We start from the raw sequence: 20,818 nt of genomic DNA, 5'->3' as shown, positions 1-20,818 counted from the left end.
TTATTGACATTGCTGAGTGCTCTACACCCTGTAGCTCCAGTCAAGAGGCAAGCACCAGTGGAGTAGGGTAATTGGTTATTGACTAATTTGAAACAATCTTGTTTGCTGTTTAGAGGGCATCTCAACAAGATTATGATCCTGAATTGTAGGCGGTACTTGTTGCTAATTGCAGAGAATGTAGGACTTTCACAAGGTACTTACTGCCGAAAACAGTAAGTACAGGGAAATAAAGTTCCACGGGAACTTTATTTGGGACACAAATGTAGAAGGGATGTTCTTTTGTACGCTCTCTCAACTTGGCATGGAATTATTTTAGACAAAACTGAAATACTACAATAACTGCTTGATGATTTACTGCCTGATTATAATGCAGATGGTGAATCTGCATTATATATCATTTCCAGGTGCATCGTGAGGTTAGGCAGCCATGAGGTTAGTAAGACCCAGTCTAAGAGTTGCCCCCAGGGCAGTGTGTTGGGTGCTCTATTGTAGATTGTACAGTTTGACTCAATTCTGCAGCTGAGGTTGTCTAGTGGGTGTTGTATGGTGTCTTATTCTGACCATGAGATCCTGCTGGTCGAAGGACGCTCACAGAGGGAAATTGACTTCAGAGCCACTCGGACTTGTAGGATACTTAAGTTGTGGGGTTGTCAACATAAGATGACATTCAGCCTGGAGAAAACCATAATGATGTTCCTTTGGGCCACTTGGCTGCAAGGCGGCAAGCCCATCAAAAAATCAAAAATATGTTCAAGTTCAAAAGGAGTATCTTGAGGTGTTTTTTGACGAGATGATTCAAGTAGTACTTACAATGCATCGCAAAGGCCTGTAGTGCCTTTTCTGGTATTCGATGTGTGGTCAATACTGATTGTTGAGGGGGGGGTTAGTTTTAAGATCATAAGTATCCTGTATAAGAGTATAATTGTGAGGCGATGTATTTATTGGGATATGTTACTTAGGGCCCAACGCCTCTTGTTGTTAACAATGATGTGTGGCTATTGTACGATTTCAGGTGAGGCAATCTTGGTGATTGCCGGAGTGAAGCTGATTGATCTATTTGCATCAGAGAGCAATGATATGTTGCTAAGAAGGTTAGCAACTCAATATCCTAAACCTTCAGAAAAGGTTTGAGATATTGAGTAATAGGGCTATGCTTTATGGCAGGCAAGATGGGATGAGACATTTAATGGGTGTTTTACACTTGATCTGTTTTCTGATGTTGCTGGTTTATTACAGGATGCTTCTTGGGTACGACCAAACAAATATGTGATGCAGTTTCTTTAGGGGCAGATTGGCTCAATTCAGCTTAGTTGATTCCACGTTACGGCCGCAATGTTGCATGCTGGATGATGTCTTTCATGTTTTATACAAATGTTTGCTGTGTAATATGAAGAATACAGAGATGATTTGTCAGTTTGATATCGGGTCGACATTGGACTCTGTGAAAATTGGAAAAAAACCAGGGCAAAGAATACCATCATTGAAGAATATATGGTATTTCTTGTAAAAGAAAGGATTGCTGAATGTGTGTAAAGGTAGGGTACTGCTTGTTGTTTTGTTATGTCCTTGTTGTAGTATTAAGTGTTCCTGTTTTATATTCTTGTAATGGTATAACTGTTTTTGTAGCTCTTATTTTATTCATACTGGTGTTGTGTATCGTGTATTGAACTCAATCTTGACATAAACAACTGCACCCCAGGGTGTAGTTAATTATCAGCTCAATTAGTCCAGTCTTGTTAAAGACTGTTTGATACGTTTTTTCTTTGTATGGATAACATCAAATGATTAGTAGTACACCAATGTAAATTGGTGGCATCCTGACTGAGACAAGAGCAAGGCTGAGGTTTTAAATGTGACATGAGGTAAAGCCCATCAGGGTTAGATACAGAGGGGTTGCAACTGAAATCATCACATGGCAAGTGTCTTCTCCTATGGAGTCAGGATGTTACTAACTAGTGATTTGGGACAGCAAATTTGGGAATTTAGACAGAATTTGTAGAACCTAGAATCATTAATAATATCAGAAGTTTATATTAAAATGCTGAAGAAGGTACGAAGCTATATTAAAAATAAACAATGAAGGATTCTCATTAAGGGTGTTCTATGAATGACAAAGCACGGACCCAAGTCATGGTGAAAATTGCTAAGAAAATGAGAGATTTTCATCCATTCCTTGCATAACAAAAAAATTGATAAAATAAATAAACCTAATGGATAATTACCAAAAACACTTGATAGAACACATTTAGATTTTTGCATCTAGAGACAGATGAGAAATGTCATATATAAAACAAAAATACATTCTCATGAATTATTGTTTGCATTATGGATGCTGCTGAGAAACTTAGGATAGCCCTGAAGTACTATAAAGAGCTACAAAAGCACTACAGAAGGGTTTTGAATATTTGTTATAAACTGGTAGGTACGATTTACTGTATCGTTTCTAAACTGAATTCTAATTTTTCTAAACTTTGTTTGTTTTATTCTACTTATCTTGCACCTTTATGTTCAGAATTACATTATCTACAAGTTTTACATGTTTATTACCCATTTAACAAAGTTATTGTAGATCAAACATAATAACGGGTTTTTTACTCTAAATTATTGATTTTCATCCCAGATTTCGTAAAACCTATTGCAGATGTTTTGAAGGCTATTTTATTAAATTTTTAAGGTAAAAAACCAATAGAAATCACTAATTCTGCACCTTAATTATTGTCCTATAAATTTTCAGTACGATCTCTTGCACCGGGATTGCTGAAACCCGAGGGAAATCATTCATTAACCGTTACTTACAAACGAAGCATTTTAGCCTTGTTTGATAAAATATTTTATTTTTTTAATTTCACAAGCAGGATAGGTTATGAAAATCACGGGAAAAGCTTTGATATACACAATCTATATAACGTGATCTCAATTTCTAATTTTTTTCTGTAGTATCCGTGAATCACCGAGAGTATTATTTATGAAATAATGAGTATTACAAATCATATTGCTACGATTTGAACTTTTAATTCGCGACTACGAAATCAGCTGATTTGCAAAGAACAAGTTCACCACTACCAACCCGGTTGGTATAATCTCAATTTAAAGAAAAAATATATGTAACGATGTATTTAAAATTCTATTACTTTTTAAGTTAACTTTTTAAAACATCAATTTTATACACAATAGCGATTCTACTAAAATAAGGAAATAAATATCTTAGACAAGATTGGTATAGTTTAAAACGTGAAAACTACCGTCAACAATATACTGTAATGACCAACCGTTCTTTTTCTATTAGAGCTAAATAACATATTAATAGTATAAAGAAAGGCTGTTTCGATAAATCCAATTATGCTAAACACATTTTATAAAATGAACATAATTACAGCCCGGATAATTTTATTTATATATTAGATTTTCCAACAATTTTGATAACACCAGCAACCTCAAAAAAATTATGTATATTTTTACAACAATAAATTAATAAAGGGACATATAAAATTTGAAGATGATTTTCTATTTAAATTAATAATTATCAAGTTGCCTAAGTTTGATTTTCTAGTTGCTAGACTATAGAGTTACAAGATGGCTTGTTTTGTTAATAATATTTTGTTTACGTTTTTAATTTTAATTACAAAAAAATCTATCTCCTGATGATGGTCAAATGACCCAAAACTCTAGTGATATAATATAAACTGTCGGTGAGGTTGATTCTTATAACAAATTATTTAACCTAACTTGCTACTTTATAAATAAATGTTTTTTCCGGATCCGAACAAATTATAAAATTTGTAAAACGAAATTGTGTTTAAAGTTCATATTAATTATTTAATCAAACACATGAAATGACGGTAAGGTAAATAAATTAATTATGAAATATTACTTCAAAATATTAACAGTAAAGAAATCGCTACTGAAAATCATTTTCAACATATACTAATATCTGTACGTGTAAAGTGGACGCAGATAAATCATATAATTGTATTTGCATCAACAGAACAATATTGTTTCTGTAAAACTAAATCTTTTAATTGTAATATAAGCTGACGGGTAACTGATTATACAGTTTACTTTTTCATAAAGTATGCCTTAATAATGATCTGAAAGCACTTTTTTTTATCCTAAAAGGTTATGTTTTTAAAAAGCCCACAAATTGGACTTTACACATTATACGAGAAAATATTTAGGCGTAAAAGTAATCGATAATGATTACAAGCTTAGTGTTTTATAAACATGCTTCAGAGTAAAACTGTTCGCTCAATTTTGGTAAACAAAATCAGTTTTATCATCCCAAAATAATTTTTCAAATAAAAAATCCAAAGGTTTTGCTTTATGGACAACAAAATTACCATCAATATAATGGGAATTCTGGCCACACAATCTGCAATGTTATGTTTAACCAAGAAGCACAGTGTGACAGTTTTATCCATATTTTAAGTTACATTGTTATAATCCATCCAGTGAAAATCTTTTAAAGCTGCAATTGTGAAAGTTTCAATTTATTTTTATTAATTATCTAGAAATAGATACAGTTGTGTCATCTGTGAAAAGACAAAACAGTCTCTTTATTAATTTTAATAATGGTTATTTATTTTATAAATATAATTTAACCAAACTTAACCTACGCTCGCTAACCTTGACTAATTAACAGGAGTGTTTTGATTATTTAAATAATAAGTAATTGCAATAATTACTGAATTTATTAAATAAATACTCAAAAAATTACGGTGTTAATTAGTCAAGGTTAGCGAGCGTAGGTTAAGTTTGGTTAAATTATATTTATAAAATAAATAAATATAAATAACAATTTATTAAAATTAATAAAGAGGCTGTTCATTTTCCACTTTATTTTTAAATAAAGATATAGCTGCAGTGGCGTTAATATATAAGTGCCAATAAATGTTTTTATATTTCAGAAAATTGAAAATGAAATTTTTTTTGACTAAAGAATTTAAAATATTTTTCAAAATCTGGGAAATAGCTACGTCTTTTAAGACATGTTTGCTAATGGAAATATAAAAATTAGATTACCTTTTAATTAGATAAAAAAATTATATGACTGCCGAGAATAGATTGGAACTGACAGATTACGTCGATGGTAGGTTACAACAGCAGCTGGAAGGTTTGTTCACTTTTTTTTAAAATTATGGTGTGATAACAAATCTTCCCCTCTCTAACAGCTGCTGGACACTTAAATGTACGTTGATGTTACCACTTTTCTACATTAATTTTTTAATGGTTTTTACTTATTGTGTTGCACATTTTATATATTATAATAATTAAATTAAAAACTCACCGATTTACAGTTTCCTCTCCAATCTAATTTAATGAAAATGAAGATTCTATTTCTGATTAAATTCTGGGATAAAAGTCCTCCATATCAGTACTCCTTCTGACATTGCTGAAAAAGAAAAATTACCGGTTTAGTTATTATTAAATTATTGCAAATAAATAAGAAACAAGTCTACAAGTTGTATTAGTATAATTATTTGTTTAATGATATACAGTTCACACGTAATTCAATCTACAAATAAATTATAAAATTATCTTTATGCTTAGTTATGAAGAAATTTGGTGAATTAAATTATAAGAAATGTAAATTAATTCATCAAGATATCCAAGTCTAGTATGTTGTGCTTTTAATATAATAATTTTCCTGGGAAATAAGTTTCATAAGCAGACAGATATCACTCTGTTAAGGGGACATTTAGAAAGTTATTGCCTCAGTCTAAGAGATAAATCCAGAATTTTATCAAAGAGAATGCTCAAAGATGTAATTGATATTCTTGAAATCTATTTGAGGAAAAGGGATTCCAATCGACTCAAGAAGTCTAATTAATAATAATAATAATTAATATTTATATGTCTCTGAAGGTGTCACAACTCAACAGATAACCTGACATGACACATATCTATTCCCAAAAAAACGCTGAGCCAATCTTAATAAAAATTGAACATCACAAGTTAGGCTTGCTGAGGAAAATGAACATTTTAATTTTTTTTGTGATGCCTTTGCCTCAAAATTATTGCATACCAGCACGAAGCTGACTAAACTATAGCTGATATTCAGCCCTGAAATTGGTCCTTTTACTCTATTCACATTGAAGGTTATATCGTGTCATAATAAATGTAAAGAAATCAACTTTATATGGTATCACTTGTATCTTGCATGACTTTTATAACACAGATCAGGAATTTTCATGGGATAAATATTTTCATGAAAAATAAGGATTTGAAGGTTTATGTCTATCATTTAAAAATGTAATTAACAGAACAATTTAATGAATTTAAATCGGTTACGGGATTGTGAGTAAATTATTTTATGTGCCTTTACAGCAGTTTGATACGTTAATCAGACTGGGGAATTGTTCTTTACTCTTGTGATCTAGCAAGTGTCATATGATAAAACATTGCTTTGATTACCTTGACCAGCAATATCACTGGTGAGAGAGGGATTTTGGTTGAATCAAGTCCTAAATCCAAGATCATTCGTCATTTCATTAAGGTCGGAAGAGCCAGTAAATATAAAAATTTGAAGCCTCAGATTTTAAGTTTTTATTGTATTTTTTATTTCTGTCTGTAAATTCTTTTGTAAATAAGGTATCTTTTGTGAGTTTATTCTTTGTTATTATATATTTTTTTATATTGATAAGATTAGTTTTTTTATTGATCTTTTCGTTCTTTTTCTCTTTCTAGTGTATTTTGGGATCTGTATTGTGCTGCTCCAGAAAGACATGATACATGTGAACATTCAAGTGAAGCAAAGGCATTCCATGATTATGTAAGCATTAGTCTGTTTTATTAAGCATATTGTTAAAGTTTCTTTGTAAGTACTATTTATTGTTATTGGTGTTTAAAGATAGTGATTTTCATAATTTTTATGTTAAAACTTAATTAAATTTAAATCATTTTCTCATAATCTATCCATGTATATTAACTTGTTCATTAACCCTGGGACCCTCCTTATATCTTAAGTGTGAACTTCCAGGCTAGGATTGTACAGTTTTTAAGTATGTATCATCATTAATACATTATAAGGTGTGGCTATTAAATAATGAGACTAAAGATGTAAAATATTTTATTTTAAATTTATATGTATTTAGTTATACCTTCAGTGCTGGAAGTCTTCTTCTATGACCTCTTTCACAGCTTCATTGGTCTGAAATCTTGTTCCTTTAATGCAGATTTGACCATGGGGAACAGATAAAAGTCACATGGTGACAGGTCAGGCGAATAAGGCAGATGGTCTAACACAGGGATGTTATACTTTGCTAGAAATGTCTTGACAGACAATGCATTGTGAGCCGGTATGTTGTCCTGATGAAGAACCCGTGACTTCTTCTTCCACAATTCAGGTTGTTTTTTCTTAATTTTTCATAGAGTTGAGCAAGGACCTCAAGATAGTAATGTTGATTAATAGTTTGACCATCAGGAACCCAGTGAAGGTACACAATCCCATGAATATCAGAAAAAAACAATCATCATCGCTTTGAATTTTGATTTGCTCATTTGAGGTTTTTTATAGCTCTGTGAAGTTGGGGCCTTCTAATCGTGGATTGACACTTAGTTTCTAGATCATAAGTGAAAAACCAAGACTCATCACATGTTATAAGTCTTTCCAAGAGGTTTGGGTCATTTTCCGTGGCATTCAAAATTTCAGAACAATCATTTTCACAATCGTCTTTTTGTTCGATTGTGAGAATTTTAGGCACCATTTTTGTGCGAACTTTTTGCATTTAAAAATTTTTATTTAATTTTCATTTTAAAATTGTTATATAAAATTTTCCTTACGCATTCTTTGTCAGTTTCAGCAGTCACACGAGTAGTTAACCGAAGTCAAATTGGATGAGATTACCAATTTTTTCAATATTTTTATTCGTCTTTCACGTGGAAGTGCGACCCGGGCCAACATCATCTTCAATATTTTCTTCACTATCTTTGAAGTGCTTAAACCACTCAAAAACCCACGCATGTGATAAACATTACATTCATTGTCATACTTTTTTTTAAATAAAAGATAAGTTTCAGTAGCGGGTTTTCCCAAGTTTCATATGAAATTTCATGACAATTCTTTGCTCTAATAAAACGCTTACCAATCAAAAAACAGATGTTATCCAAACGAAGGCCACGGCCAGATTAATATGTCTGCAGAAACTGGAGTGGCAACAATTGAAAGAGAAGGCTTCATGCTACACAGCTGTTGGTTATACGAATTTGTCGCATGTGCACTTCTGTAGCAGCATTGTTCTCGTTATTTATTAGCCACACCTTTTATGTTATTCAGAAAATCATGTTGAACAAGATAATCAATGTTATAAGGAATAAATTTTTACAGTGTATAGTGAATAATAATAATAATGATACATAATATTAAATGAAATATAAACGCCAAAACACTAAATAGGTAGTAACATATTAATTCCAAGAATAGATTTTTATGGGATTCTGTATCTGTTGTTATTAAATTCTGTAATTTCATTAAAAATTTTTTTATTTATGATTTATTCATTTGTTGAAATTTTTTTTTTAATTTTGAAATTTATTATTGACGAATATGCAATTTCTGCTGTCCAGTACTTGAGTGAAGTAATGTGTAAAATGTTATATTTTCCTTTGTTAAATTGTCATTATTGGCAATCGTTAGATTGAAGTTTTATTTTGTTTTTATTTCGAATGTGATTTGGTTGTTTACGTTTTATATATTTGTTTATATTTATAAATGTAACATTTCTCAAGTAATTCATTTTTTGCCATTATTACAAACCTCAAAAATTTCTAAACTAGTTTTGTAATCGGTAATAAATGTTTGCATTCTAACAAATGGTCAGCCACATTAGATATTACTTTTTGTTTTTTAACCTGTGTAATTTCCTGTAAATCTTTTTTTAATTTAGCCATTGGTTTTACCAGCATAAATATTGTTACATCCGTTTCATTTACTTTTGTTTATTCCTCTTCAATCCTCTCTGTTATTTTTATCATTGTTATTTTACAATATTTTATAATGTTATTTGTTTTTTATATTAGTTAGTAATTTTTCCTATTATTTTATTTGTGTAATTGTATTTTAGGTAAAACTTATTATTAATCTTTACGTTATTTTCCTGATTTATAAATATGGTATTTTTTTCAGTTTTTTTTAACTTTTCTACAATTTTATCATCAAAACATTAAAATTGCTAATTTGTTATATTCATCTACTTCTTTTTTGAGTTAATTTTTATAATTTTTTTTTTTTTTAATAATAAATAGTTGTAAAATAAAATATCGTGTTTTTATGTGTATTAATCTTTTGTGACCACAGGTGGTTAGAATTTAAATATACAGGGTGTCCCATATAAAACGCAACCCATCAATCGCTCATCCATGAAATTTCAAAAGTCAAGCTTACTCCCCTACCCGTTACTGAAATAGACTCGTCCAACATCTGAACATCGCAGCGACGCAGTAGAACACTACCGATAGTAATAACAATGCAATCATAACGTTCAGTGTATAGCTTGAGACAAGGTGGTGTTTTCGCTAGATGAACCTGTTTTCATCGTCGAGTTGTACTTCAGTACGAAATCAGCGGTTGCAGTGCAAGATTTGTTTCGCCAGAAGTACCCAGATAAACCGGCTCTTAACAAAACATCAGTATTAAGGTTAGTCGCAAAATTTAGAGAGACCGGTTCTGTTAATAACGAGGAACACAAAAGATCTGCATCAGTGTTGAATACAGATACAGTCACTGAAATCAAATACCGATTACTCGCCTCGCCAAATAAATCGATCAGACGTTTGTCGGCTGAAATTAATTTGTCTAGATCAACTGTTCATCGGGCGACCAAACAATTACAATTACATCCTTATCGCATTCAAACGATTCATCGACTTCTTTAGCCCGACAAAGAAAAACTGCTACAATATTGTCAACGGTTCCGTCGATTTCTGCGTGAGGGAATTAACGTTATGTTTTCGTTATTTTTCACAGATGAAGCACAGTTTCATTTGGATGGCTACGTAAACAGCCAAAACAGTAGAATTACGTTTATCACGAAAAACAATTACACCCGCAGAAGTCGGGCGTGTGGTGTGCGATATCGCGGAAGAAAATAATCGGTCCTATTTTTTTCGAGTACACCAATAATGCAGAACGATATCAGGATATTTTATTTCAGTTCATCGCACTCTTGGAAGAGGAAGACAGACACTGCTGGCTACAACATGACGGTGCGACATCGCACTACACAGGTTCAACTTCTGATTTTGTCGAGGAATTGTGTTATTGGTCGAGGCTTGTGGCCACCAAGATCTCCAGATTTGACTGCGGCGGATTTTTTCTATGCGGGTTACCTCAAAGAAAAGGCCTTCAGCAACAAACTACGAACACTTGAACGATTGAAAGTCAATGTTGAACAAGCTGTATTAAATATCCAGCCACAAACTTTGAAAAAAGTTGCAAGAAAAGCTGTAAAAAGAATTGAAGCTTGTATTCAAGAAGATGGCGGTCACTTTCAACATTTACTCTAAATGTAAGGTAATGGATGGTAATAATAAAAACTACATTTACATTTGGCTTTTTATTATTTCAATACCGACCAATATAAGGTAAGGTTGGGTTGCGTTTTATATGGGACACCTGTATTATTATTTGTGGGTTTTCTATTAAGTGGTGTTTCTGTTACATTGTTTGCTTATTTCGTATGTAATTTTTAAATTCTTATTATAATGATCAAGTTTATCTAAAATGATCAAATGTTTGTTATTTATAATTGGATTATATATGACTAAAATATCATCTGCATATCTTTACCCATAATAATATTTTGTTTGTATTTACTCTGATTTTATTTTCAAAATATTGTGTATATATCTCAAACAAAATAGAAGATATAGCTGATCCCATTGGTAAGCCTTTTGTTTATAAATAAGAATTTATATTCATATTCAAAGTAATTTTGAAGAGATATTTTTTATGCAATTTTGGTATTCTGTTGACGTGTATATGGATATAATCTTTAATGGTATGTTGTTATCATATTTTAATATCAGTTTAAATATTAAATCTTTTACAATTCTTAGATATTTGTTGGATCTTTTATTTTTTTTAAATTATCCTCTTCAGCGTAATTATTCAAAAGATCTTTATGTTTGTCGTTATATGTAAGAATTGGTGTGTTTAGTCTGATTTTAATAATATTAGATTGTTATTATGAAGTCTATTTTTTAGTTTAATAACTTCATATTTTGTAATCATTTGTTTATTATTTATTTTTTGTATTATGACTAATTAAATTCCTATTTGATTCTTATCCAAATTATCCATTTCATCAGAGTTACATCAGTATCAAGTTGTAATGTTCTTAATTTTTTTTTTTTTAACTGAATTTTTACGGGCATCGACTGCTATTAGCCTCGTCACATTCTTTAAAATAAATTATTATCTCCATCAGGATCGTCATATGTAAGGGTGTAAAGGGCCCTTACATTTTATTTAAAAACACAAACTTCACAATAAACATTAAAACATAAAAGACAAGGACAATCACAAACACTTACGGGATGTAAAGGGCCCCAATATTAAAATTTTGAGATAGGTTCTCAAAAGACCATGAAATTAAAATTAAAATTAAACTTAGCAATACCATACCTTTCTTTCTTTCTTTCTTTCTTTTACGAAGTCTCATTTATAGTTTGTTTAAGCTTCCTCGGGGCGACCAGAACCGCCGTTGTGCAGTATATTAGTCGTGCCAGGGTGCCGTGGCAGTTGAATCCTTCTTATATCAGGCCATAGGCATGCATGGCGTACACCTATAGCCTCGCGCCCTCAATCCACCCTTGAGGGTCCCCTATGCCATCATCGGACACACCCCGACTCACTGCTCTTGAATGCAGGTGAGCCAAAATGGCCTAGGCAAGAGGGCTACCTCCCGTCACTATACGTGCCACGCTTCGAGACTCCCTTATATGTATATATAAAACTACCGCTTAGAGTATCTTTTACCACAGCTTTAAACTTCCATTTTATAGACTTTTAAGAAGTCCACTGGCGTGTAAAAATGCAACTATATTTTCTTCATTTCCATTATCCAGATCAGCACTAATATTATTTGTAAGACGGAAACTCTTTCTGAGGTCCTCATATATGGTACACTCTTCTATTAGATGCTTGATTGTGTTTTATTACAAACACCGCACATTGGTCTCACTTCGCCGGTTAACAAATATAAATTTGTTAATCGCGTGTGACCGATTCTAAGTCTGGTCACCGCTACTTGTTCACGGCGAGTCAACTTAAAGTCGCTTTTCCATTTATAAGGAGAAGTTTTAACTGAGTTTAATTTTGTATTTAAACTCCTCCATTCAGTGTTCCACTTGTTTCTTACTATGTTTGTTAGACGGTTTTTAACATCTGCCACTCTTACAGGAAATGCATCCAAGTCATCGCAGACTGTTGCCTTTCTGGCAGCTTTGTCTGCGATTTCATTACCTGTAATACCAGCATGCCCTTGAGTCCATACAAATACGCATCGCTGTCCTCGTTGTTTTAGTACGTATAAAATGGACAGGATGTTTGCAATTAGGACATCCTTAATGTTCTTGTTCCGAATTGCGACGAGTGCACTTAATGAATCGGAACATATTAGCACTCTCTCTTCGCAATAGTGTTCAGGGTTGCGAAGAGCTTGCTGAATTGCAGTGTTCTGCCGTGTAGACACTGGCCACATCTGGCAGTCTCCAAAAGTGGGCTTCTTCATTTACATATATCGAGCATCCAACACCATGTTCGGTTTTAGAACCGTCAGTATAAATTCTAATATGTTCTTCGTAACTACTGATGGTTGCCAAAAATTCCTGCTGGATGATCACTGCTGGTTTCTTTTTTATTTCTCCTTGAGAGAGATCCAAACTTGTATTTACCGCTGGCAAGAGCCATGGCGGTATTTCTGTAGTAGAAATTGCTAGTGTCTCTGGTATAGCAATTTCATATTTTCTTCTTAATTCGTGGTACCTAATTCCGGTTGGTCTGGAATAGGTAGCACGATGTTCATATACTGCAGCCATAGGATGATTCGTAAAGAATTTATTATTTATATGAGCAGGGAAAGCCCATACATTTGCTGCATATCTTAACAAAAGTCTCTTCTATAATGTAGTGGCATTATTCCGGCTTCAGACATCAGACTAGCCGCCGGACTTGTGCGGAAAGCGCCTGTTGCATATCTTATTCCGCTATTATGAACTACGTCTAACTTTCTAAAGTGCGACTTTCTAGCGGATAAATATACGATACATCCGTAGTCTAGTTTAGATTGAACCAATGCTTTATACAATCTCAATAATGTCTCTTTGTCTGAGCCGCAATTTGAATTCGATAAACATTTTATAATGTTTAGGGCTCTTTTGCATCTTATCACTCAAGTCCTGTATATGTAATCCCCATGTAAGGGATTTATCCAATACTAGTCCTAAATATCTTACGCTATCTTTATATTGTATTGGATTATCGTCAATTGTCAACGCAGGACATTGATGAGGAATTCTCTTCCTACAAAAGTGTACACAGCACGTTTTCTCTGGTGAGAATTGGAATCCGTTATTCCTTGCAACTTCATTTAGAGCATTGATCGCTCGTTGCAATTTGTACCTCACCATAGCAGTCTTGTTGCTGGCATACACAATTGCCAGATCATCAACATGATGCTTTTGCTGATTTCTACTGGAATGGCTAGTATCAATTTATTAATGGCAATGGTAAACAAGGTACCGCTCAACGGCGAACCCTGCGGTATGCCATTTTCCAAGATTCTTTCACATGAATATTCATTGTTGACGCTTACTTGGAAGGTACGGTCATTCATGTAGTTGCTGAGACGTATAGGCAGCTTGCCTCGAATGCCCCATTCATGTATCTGGAGCATTATACCATGAAGCCAGGTCATATCGAAAGCCTTCTGAAGATCAAAGAAGACTCCGACACAATGTTTCCTTTTAATAAAGCTGTTATATATAATGTTCTCTAAGCTGATCATTTGATCAGTGGTAGAATGGTATTGCCGAAAACCTGCTTGTTACGGTGATATCAGGTTTTCTTTTTCCAAAACCCAGACGAGTCGATTATTAATCATTTTTTCCAATATTTTCCCCATAGCACACGTCAAAGAAATAGGACGATAGCTATTGTGGTCTGTTAAATTTTTATTTTTCTTTGGTACTGGAACAACATGAGCTTTTTTCCACTGCTGCGGGTACGTTCCATCCCGCCATATTTTATTATAAAGTTCTAATAATCTGCGTTTTGCAGTGGTATTCAGCTGCCTGATCATATTATATATTGTTCTTGTAACATCAGTTACAATTTGCACCGGGAAATGATAGCTTCCATGCAGATCGTCTATGACATGGAAGCTGTACCTTGGTGCTATCGATCCGCTTATAAGTGCAAGATCTATACAGGACGTCGTTCCATCTCTGGCATTGAAAAAGGTTCCTGATCCGTCGTTTAAAATAATAAGTTCTGAATTCATCAGGAACCCCTTCCATTTCTCTTACACGGGGATCTACTCGATCTGATCCCCAAAGAGAATTATGAGCATTAAAGTCACCCACCAGTAAAACAGGTGGGGGAAGCTCGGAAATTAGTCTTGCTATGTCATCCTTATTCCAATCAAAATACGGCAAGTATATGCTGCAGACAGTGACTTGGAGCGGACGCTTCATTCTAACGGCGACCGCTTGTAGGTTTGTGTTTAGAACAACCGCTTCGGTGGTAGCTCTAGTCGATGTTAATATAGCTACTCCACCTCTAACTCTTACATTTGGCGGTTGATCTCGCCGAAATATATCGAATTCTTTTAATTTAAAATTTTCATTTCGGCGGAAATGCGTTTCTTGCAGACATATACAAATCGGGTCTACGTCATGTACCAAGCGTTGGAGCTCATGGATGTTTGAAAAACATTCATTGATGTTCCATTGTACAATCGACTCGCTAATTTTTAATTAAATTATTGTCTGGGTTTTCCTTTCGGCCATCCTTTTTTTCTTTTCTTCTCCATCCTACGAACAGCATCGTGTTCGCGGAGAAGGTCGTCGCCTGTAAGGCTTCCGGTCTCTGTATCGGAGACCACCGAAGCCGCCGACGACGACGGGCATGGATCGGCGCCGATTGAGAGGCGGCAACCTGGCCGCTCCCCAACACGGGGGTTGCACCGGTCACCGCCTGTGGGAGGGGGGACACTCGCCCCCTGTGTGATTTTTTGTGGCCTCTGAGGCTTAGAGGCCACTTCAGTTACAGGAGGTTTGGGAGCCCCCATAATAGTTTCTGTAGGTATCACTTTTTCCTTGTCATCAAGAATCTCACTGAGTCGGGACTTGGCATTCTGCTTTGGCGTCCGTTTTCTTTAGAACAGGAGCAGCTTTCGGTGTTTTATCTTTGGGAGGAGGCTGTACTAATATCTTTGGCTTTATAGGACCTTTACTATTGAAAGGTTTCATTTTATTGTCAATAATTCTTTTGATCATATTAGCCAAGGTCGGAGCAAGTTTACTGATGAGTTGACCTTCATCGACAGCAACTGGAGCAGGGACAGAAGCGGCAGCCGCAGCCTGAGCGTAAGTTGTTGTTGCTCTAGGCTTACGGGCGTTAACTATCTTCTTTGCATCGAAGTAGCTGACCTTTTGCAGGGTTTTTACTTCCTGCACAGCTACTTCATCTTTGTAGACAGGACAATTCCTTGATCTACAAGAATGTGCTCCTTTGCAATTGATACATGTAGGAGGCTCTTTACACGGCTCTCCCTCATCACCTCTTCACCGCACACGCATATTTGCGGTCTTTCGCATCTAAGAGCGGTGTGGCCAAAGCGTTGGCACTTAAAGCACCTCATTGGCTGTGGGACAAATGCCCGCACATCCAAACGGTGAATCCCTGCTCTTATCTTTTCCGGCAAAGTAGGCCGGTTGAAAGTGAGGACATGAGAAGCTGAGGGTAAGACCTCACCGTTCCTTCTCACGTTCAATCGACGGCACTCTATTACTCCTTGTGCTGCCAGTTCCTCTACAATCTCTTGCTCCGAACAATTTAAAAGATCCCGACAGACCACAACACCCCTTGAGGTGTTGAGCGTGCCGTGGGGATCAACACGTACAGCTAGTTCTCCAATTTTCTTCAGTCCTAGAATCTTCTGAGACTGTATATCATTCATGAAGTCCCGTGAAAGTTTTTCTTATTTCTTTAACAGGGCCTCCAGCACATTTGTTTATTTCTCGAGCGATGAGGAAAGGACTCGCCTTCGAGAAAAATTACCTTCTTCCTTAGTGATAACCAAATACTTAGGTTTTGGAATGCTGCTCTTGAAAAAAGCTTTCTGTGAGCTTTTCCTAGCCTCAATCTCAATCCTTCTGGTTTCTGCACTCTTTCGGCGTTTCGCCTCAGGCGAAAAGGCCGGCTCTAAACGAGGGTGTTTACGTGCACCCTCTGCCACGTTAGTTTGTTCAGGAATATTCATGAACATTAATCCCTTCTGTAGCAAGGCTAGCCGCCGGGGTACACCCCCACTCCAGGGCTACTAACCTTGGAGGTCCAATCCGGTACTCCGGTGGAACCGGCATATGTCCTGGCAGAGAGCGGATGCGCAGTCTCTGCACTGACTCTAGGCTCCTACTCACCGAAGCTTTCAGAGCTCCCATGCACCGACATACATGGGCACCATTGCTACATGCTTGCCATCGCAGGGGGCATGTGGACAACGGAAGGGTCTCCGTTACACCTGCAATAACATTGACCCTGGCCGCCACACCGCCAGCTCTAAGAGTGGTATGAATCCATTTCCAAAATCGTTTGTTATTCCATTTCCTGCAGGTAGCCAAAAATCCAGTCCGTTTAGCGACCTGAAGTTGGAACCAGGTCAAACTTAACAAAGCATAACCGAGGAATTTACTCGGAACCCCGTTAGCCAGCTATATGTAATGTACGAAAATACAGCTGTTGCCGCCCTGGACGTGGAACATAGATGTTGTGTTCCGGACGTGGGGATTATCTACCTCAGCGCAAAAATCTTAATTATTATTACTTAAATTAAATTTGAAAGCATTTGTGATTATTAATTTTTCATTATTATAAAAAAATATATTAGTACTATTTTTAAAATTTGACTAAATATTAATTCATATAAAAACATGATATTTAGGGCCATTCATTCATTATACAAAAAATGATAAAAATAAACTTAGAAAAAAAATGAAATAAAACAAATAGGAATAATCAATGGTTTTGATGAAAACCATTATAAAAAGATTTATGAAAAGCAGAATAAAAAATACAGACAGTTATACTAAAATAAAAAAAAATAACAAGGAATTATAATAGTTTATACCTAAATTACAATTACACAAAAAAAAGTGATAAAAAAATTATTAATGTATATGATAAAAAACATATAAACCAAATTATCACATTATAAAATATTTTTAAAAATATTAAGAATAAAAGAGGAGAGGTGTTACTAAAATTAAGTGCAACGAATGCAATAATAATATTTATATTGGTAAAACCAAATTGATGACTTAAAAAAAGGTTTACAGAACATTACACAACATACAAAAACAAAAAAAGGTGTATCTAATGTAGCTGACCACTTATTGGAATAAAAACAGTATTACTGACTGGAAAAATAATTTAGAGATTTTAGAAGTATATATATATATAATAGTAATAAAAAAAATGAATATACTTGAATACATTTATAAGTATAAACCAAAAATATAAAATGAAGACCCACCAGATCACATTTGAAGATGATTATTTAATTAACAACATAACAAAATGATGATCTCTAATAGTTGGCAATAATGACAATAAAACAAAAGAAAATACAATGTTATAAAGATTACATCATTCCAGTACTGGACAGAGAAATTTGCTTATATATTCATAATACTTCAGAATTTCAAAACAATGAACAATCTAAAATAAAATTAAAACAAATTTAAAAAATATATATATTTTAATATAATTATAAAATTTACTGCCAACCGAAGATGTAGGATGGTGTGAAAATCTATTCTTGGAAATGAATGTGGTAAGTTTAACTTATCTAATTATTGTGTTTTGGTGGTTATATATATATATATATATATATATTTAAATTTTATTAAATACACCGCCTAGTACAAAGTTTTGAACCCCGCTGGGTTGATGTAGTGGTTAACTCATCACAAATCAACTGATTTCGAAGTGGAGAGTTCTAAGGTACAAATCCTAGTAAAGGTAGTTGTTACTTTTGTACGGATTTGAATACAAAGAACACAGTATCGTGGATACTGGTGTTCTTTTGTAGCTGGGTCTCAATTACCCACACATCTCAATATTGATTGACCTGAGACTGTACATGTCTATACTTCATTTACATTCATACATATCCATCCTCTGAGTAATACCTTCGGTGGTTCCGGGGTCTAACAGAAAAAGGAAGAAAGAAAGAAGTACAAAGTATTGGGCTATACACACCCACACACACAGAGTGAGAGAGAGAGAGAGATATTTTTTAGTCCTGTTAGCCAATTTTAAATGTAATTTAAGAAAGGTAAATTTAGGTGAAATAAAAAATGTATTTGTTACAAAAGAGATTTAATGAAAAGCTATAACTGACATAATTGTTAAAGAATATGCTCAAAATGCTCACCCCATGCGGTTATATATGCACGGACTCTTTTCAGTATATTAACAGAAGCGTTTGTAAGTCTGTAATATTGACTGTAAGTTCATCAATAGTGTGAGGATTGTTTTTGAAGGCATCCCCACAAAAAATAGTCAGGAGATACTAGGATGTCTGGGGACCTTGGAAGCTATAAGCCCTTACTTATTATTCGATCATCAAAGAACTCTTGCAGAAAATCCATGGTTTCTCGAGACGTGTAGCATGTAGCGCCGTCTTGCTGAAACCAGCAATATCGTTCTTGAGGTTCCAAGAGGGACACAAATTGGCGCACAATATTCCTGTATTCTTCTCCATTTACTGCCTGTTGGAAGAATATGGGTCCGACTATATGATGATGAGATATCGCACACCACACACCAATTTTTTCAGGATGTAAAGATTTGTCTTATAAAGCGTTTAGGATTTTTAACCGCCCAAATTCGACAGTTTTGACTGTTCACATAATCATCGAGATGGATCCAAGGTTCATCACTAAAGAACACTGTGTTTAAAAATTTGATTCCGTTATCATTTACGAGATACCTAAACCGACGGCAATATTACAATCGCTTGTTTAAATCTGGAGGCTGAAGCTCTTGGACTAATCGTACACGATACGGATACAATTTCAATTTTTTAGCAGCTTTCTAAACACTCGAATATGACAAACCGACTTGCGCGGAAAGTTTTTGTAAACTTTTCCGTGGAGAATTGAGCAATCTTGTTTTCACATTCTCGTCATCCGTCAAGCGAGTTGGTCGACCACTAAGTTTTCTGTCGCAACCACTACCTGTCTCACGAAATTGGTTTGCTAGCCTAGAAATTGACATCTTTTCTGGTGGAGAGGAACACCAACAAATTTAATTTGAAATGATTCTTTTACATGCGTATGATTTCATAGCAAAACATTGTTCAAGAATGAAAACTCATTCTATGGTAAAAGACATTCTGTTCGTAACATGACTAGAAACGGCCCAAAATTTTACACAACTCGATGAGAATCCACTCACACTGCTGTATCTGTACCGGTTGAGTAGCACTACCAAATTTTTGTCACAAAACAAAATTTCCCTTTCAAGAAAAACATTACCAGACATTAACAGTTGGGTAAGAGGACTAAAAAATCACCCTATATATATATATATATATAGGGTGTGTAATATTTATAAATAATTAATAATAATTTATATTTATTTCACAACTGAATGTCCTCTATTTTCTTGACCCAGGGGAGTTTCTTTATTAGTTCATTTCTTCCTTCCTGATTTCTATCAGCATTTCCATCATTTTGCTTTCCCTTCCTCTGCTTTCACATTTCCCGTAAGAGAATATAAGATTTTGAACAATGAAAAATTAAAGCAGAATTATAAACTTGACAAAAGTGTGCACTCGGAAACTGTTTGTAATGAATGGTTTTTGTAAATCTATTTTGTGAAATTAATATACTAATTAATCTAGTTTATATTACTCTAGTTTAATTTTTGTAAAGTATGAGCATAATTTTGTTTTCTAATTTATTTTAACAACCACTAAACATAGTTCTTTATATTTGTAAGTTTTAATTGTGCTGTTATTATTTTGACAGGGTTTCGTTAATTCTGGCTATGGTGTAAATGGCATATCTCATGTAAGTGATAAATTTATAAATTATTTTAATTATATTAAATGTCATTGCCTTTATTTTATATACATTTATTTCTATGTTTTGCCTTTGCACTTTCTTCAGTTAATTCTGGGTTTATAGACATTAAGATTAATTTGAAATTTTTATAGTTAAGCGATTATTTAGGCTAATCTACATGCGTGTGTGCCCATGTGTTTTCTATTTATTTTTTGAGTGATTGTTCTTATTAATTTAATATATTTTCTTTGTTTGAAAGTTATACTATTATCTGTGAAGTATGAAGCAATGATATGTCAAAATTACCCTTGTGTGTGATCATGCATTGTTAACTTACACACACACACACACACACACACACACATACACACACACTCACTCACACACACACACGCACGCACACACACACATACACACACACTCACACACACACACACACGCACGCACACACACACACACACACACACACACACACACACACACACACACACACACACACACATATATATATATATATATATATATA

The 20,818-nt window shown here is 34.1% G+C and overlaps 1 protein-coding gene across 3 annotated transcripts in view; it reads left to right on the top strand.

Annotated features, from left to right (window-relative positions):
- The first annotated feature begins 3,746 nt into the window (after nucleotides 1-3,746).
- The window catches only part of LOC142322373 (vacuolar protein sorting-associated protein 11 homolog), a 68,723-nt gene continuing 51,651 nt past the window's right edge, over nucleotides 3,747-20,818 (top strand). For all 3 annotated transcript variants that reach the window (XM_075361380.1, XM_075361379.1, XM_075361381.1), the window contains exons 1-3: nucleotides 3,747-3,844; nucleotides 6,685-6,769; nucleotides 20,257-20,298. In XM_075361380.1, the coding sequence (XP_075217495.1) occupies nucleotides 3,834-3,844; nucleotides 6,685-6,769; nucleotides 20,257-20,298 (138 nt within the window). In that variant the 5' untranslated portion in view covers nucleotides 3,747-3,833. The remainder of the gene's footprint in view (nucleotides 3,845-6,684; nucleotides 6,770-20,256; nucleotides 20,299-20,818) is intronic.

The sequence above is a fragment of the Lycorma delicatula genome, chromosome 3 (assembly GCF_047948215.1).
Source record: "Lycorma delicatula isolate Av1 chromosome 3, ASM4794821v1, whole genome shotgun sequence".
NCBI lineage: Eukaryota > Metazoa > Arthropoda > Insecta > Hemiptera > Fulgoridae > Lycorma > Lycorma delicatula.
Note: the sequence above shows the minus strand (reverse complement) of the source record. Positions and strands in the feature narration are given on the sequence as shown.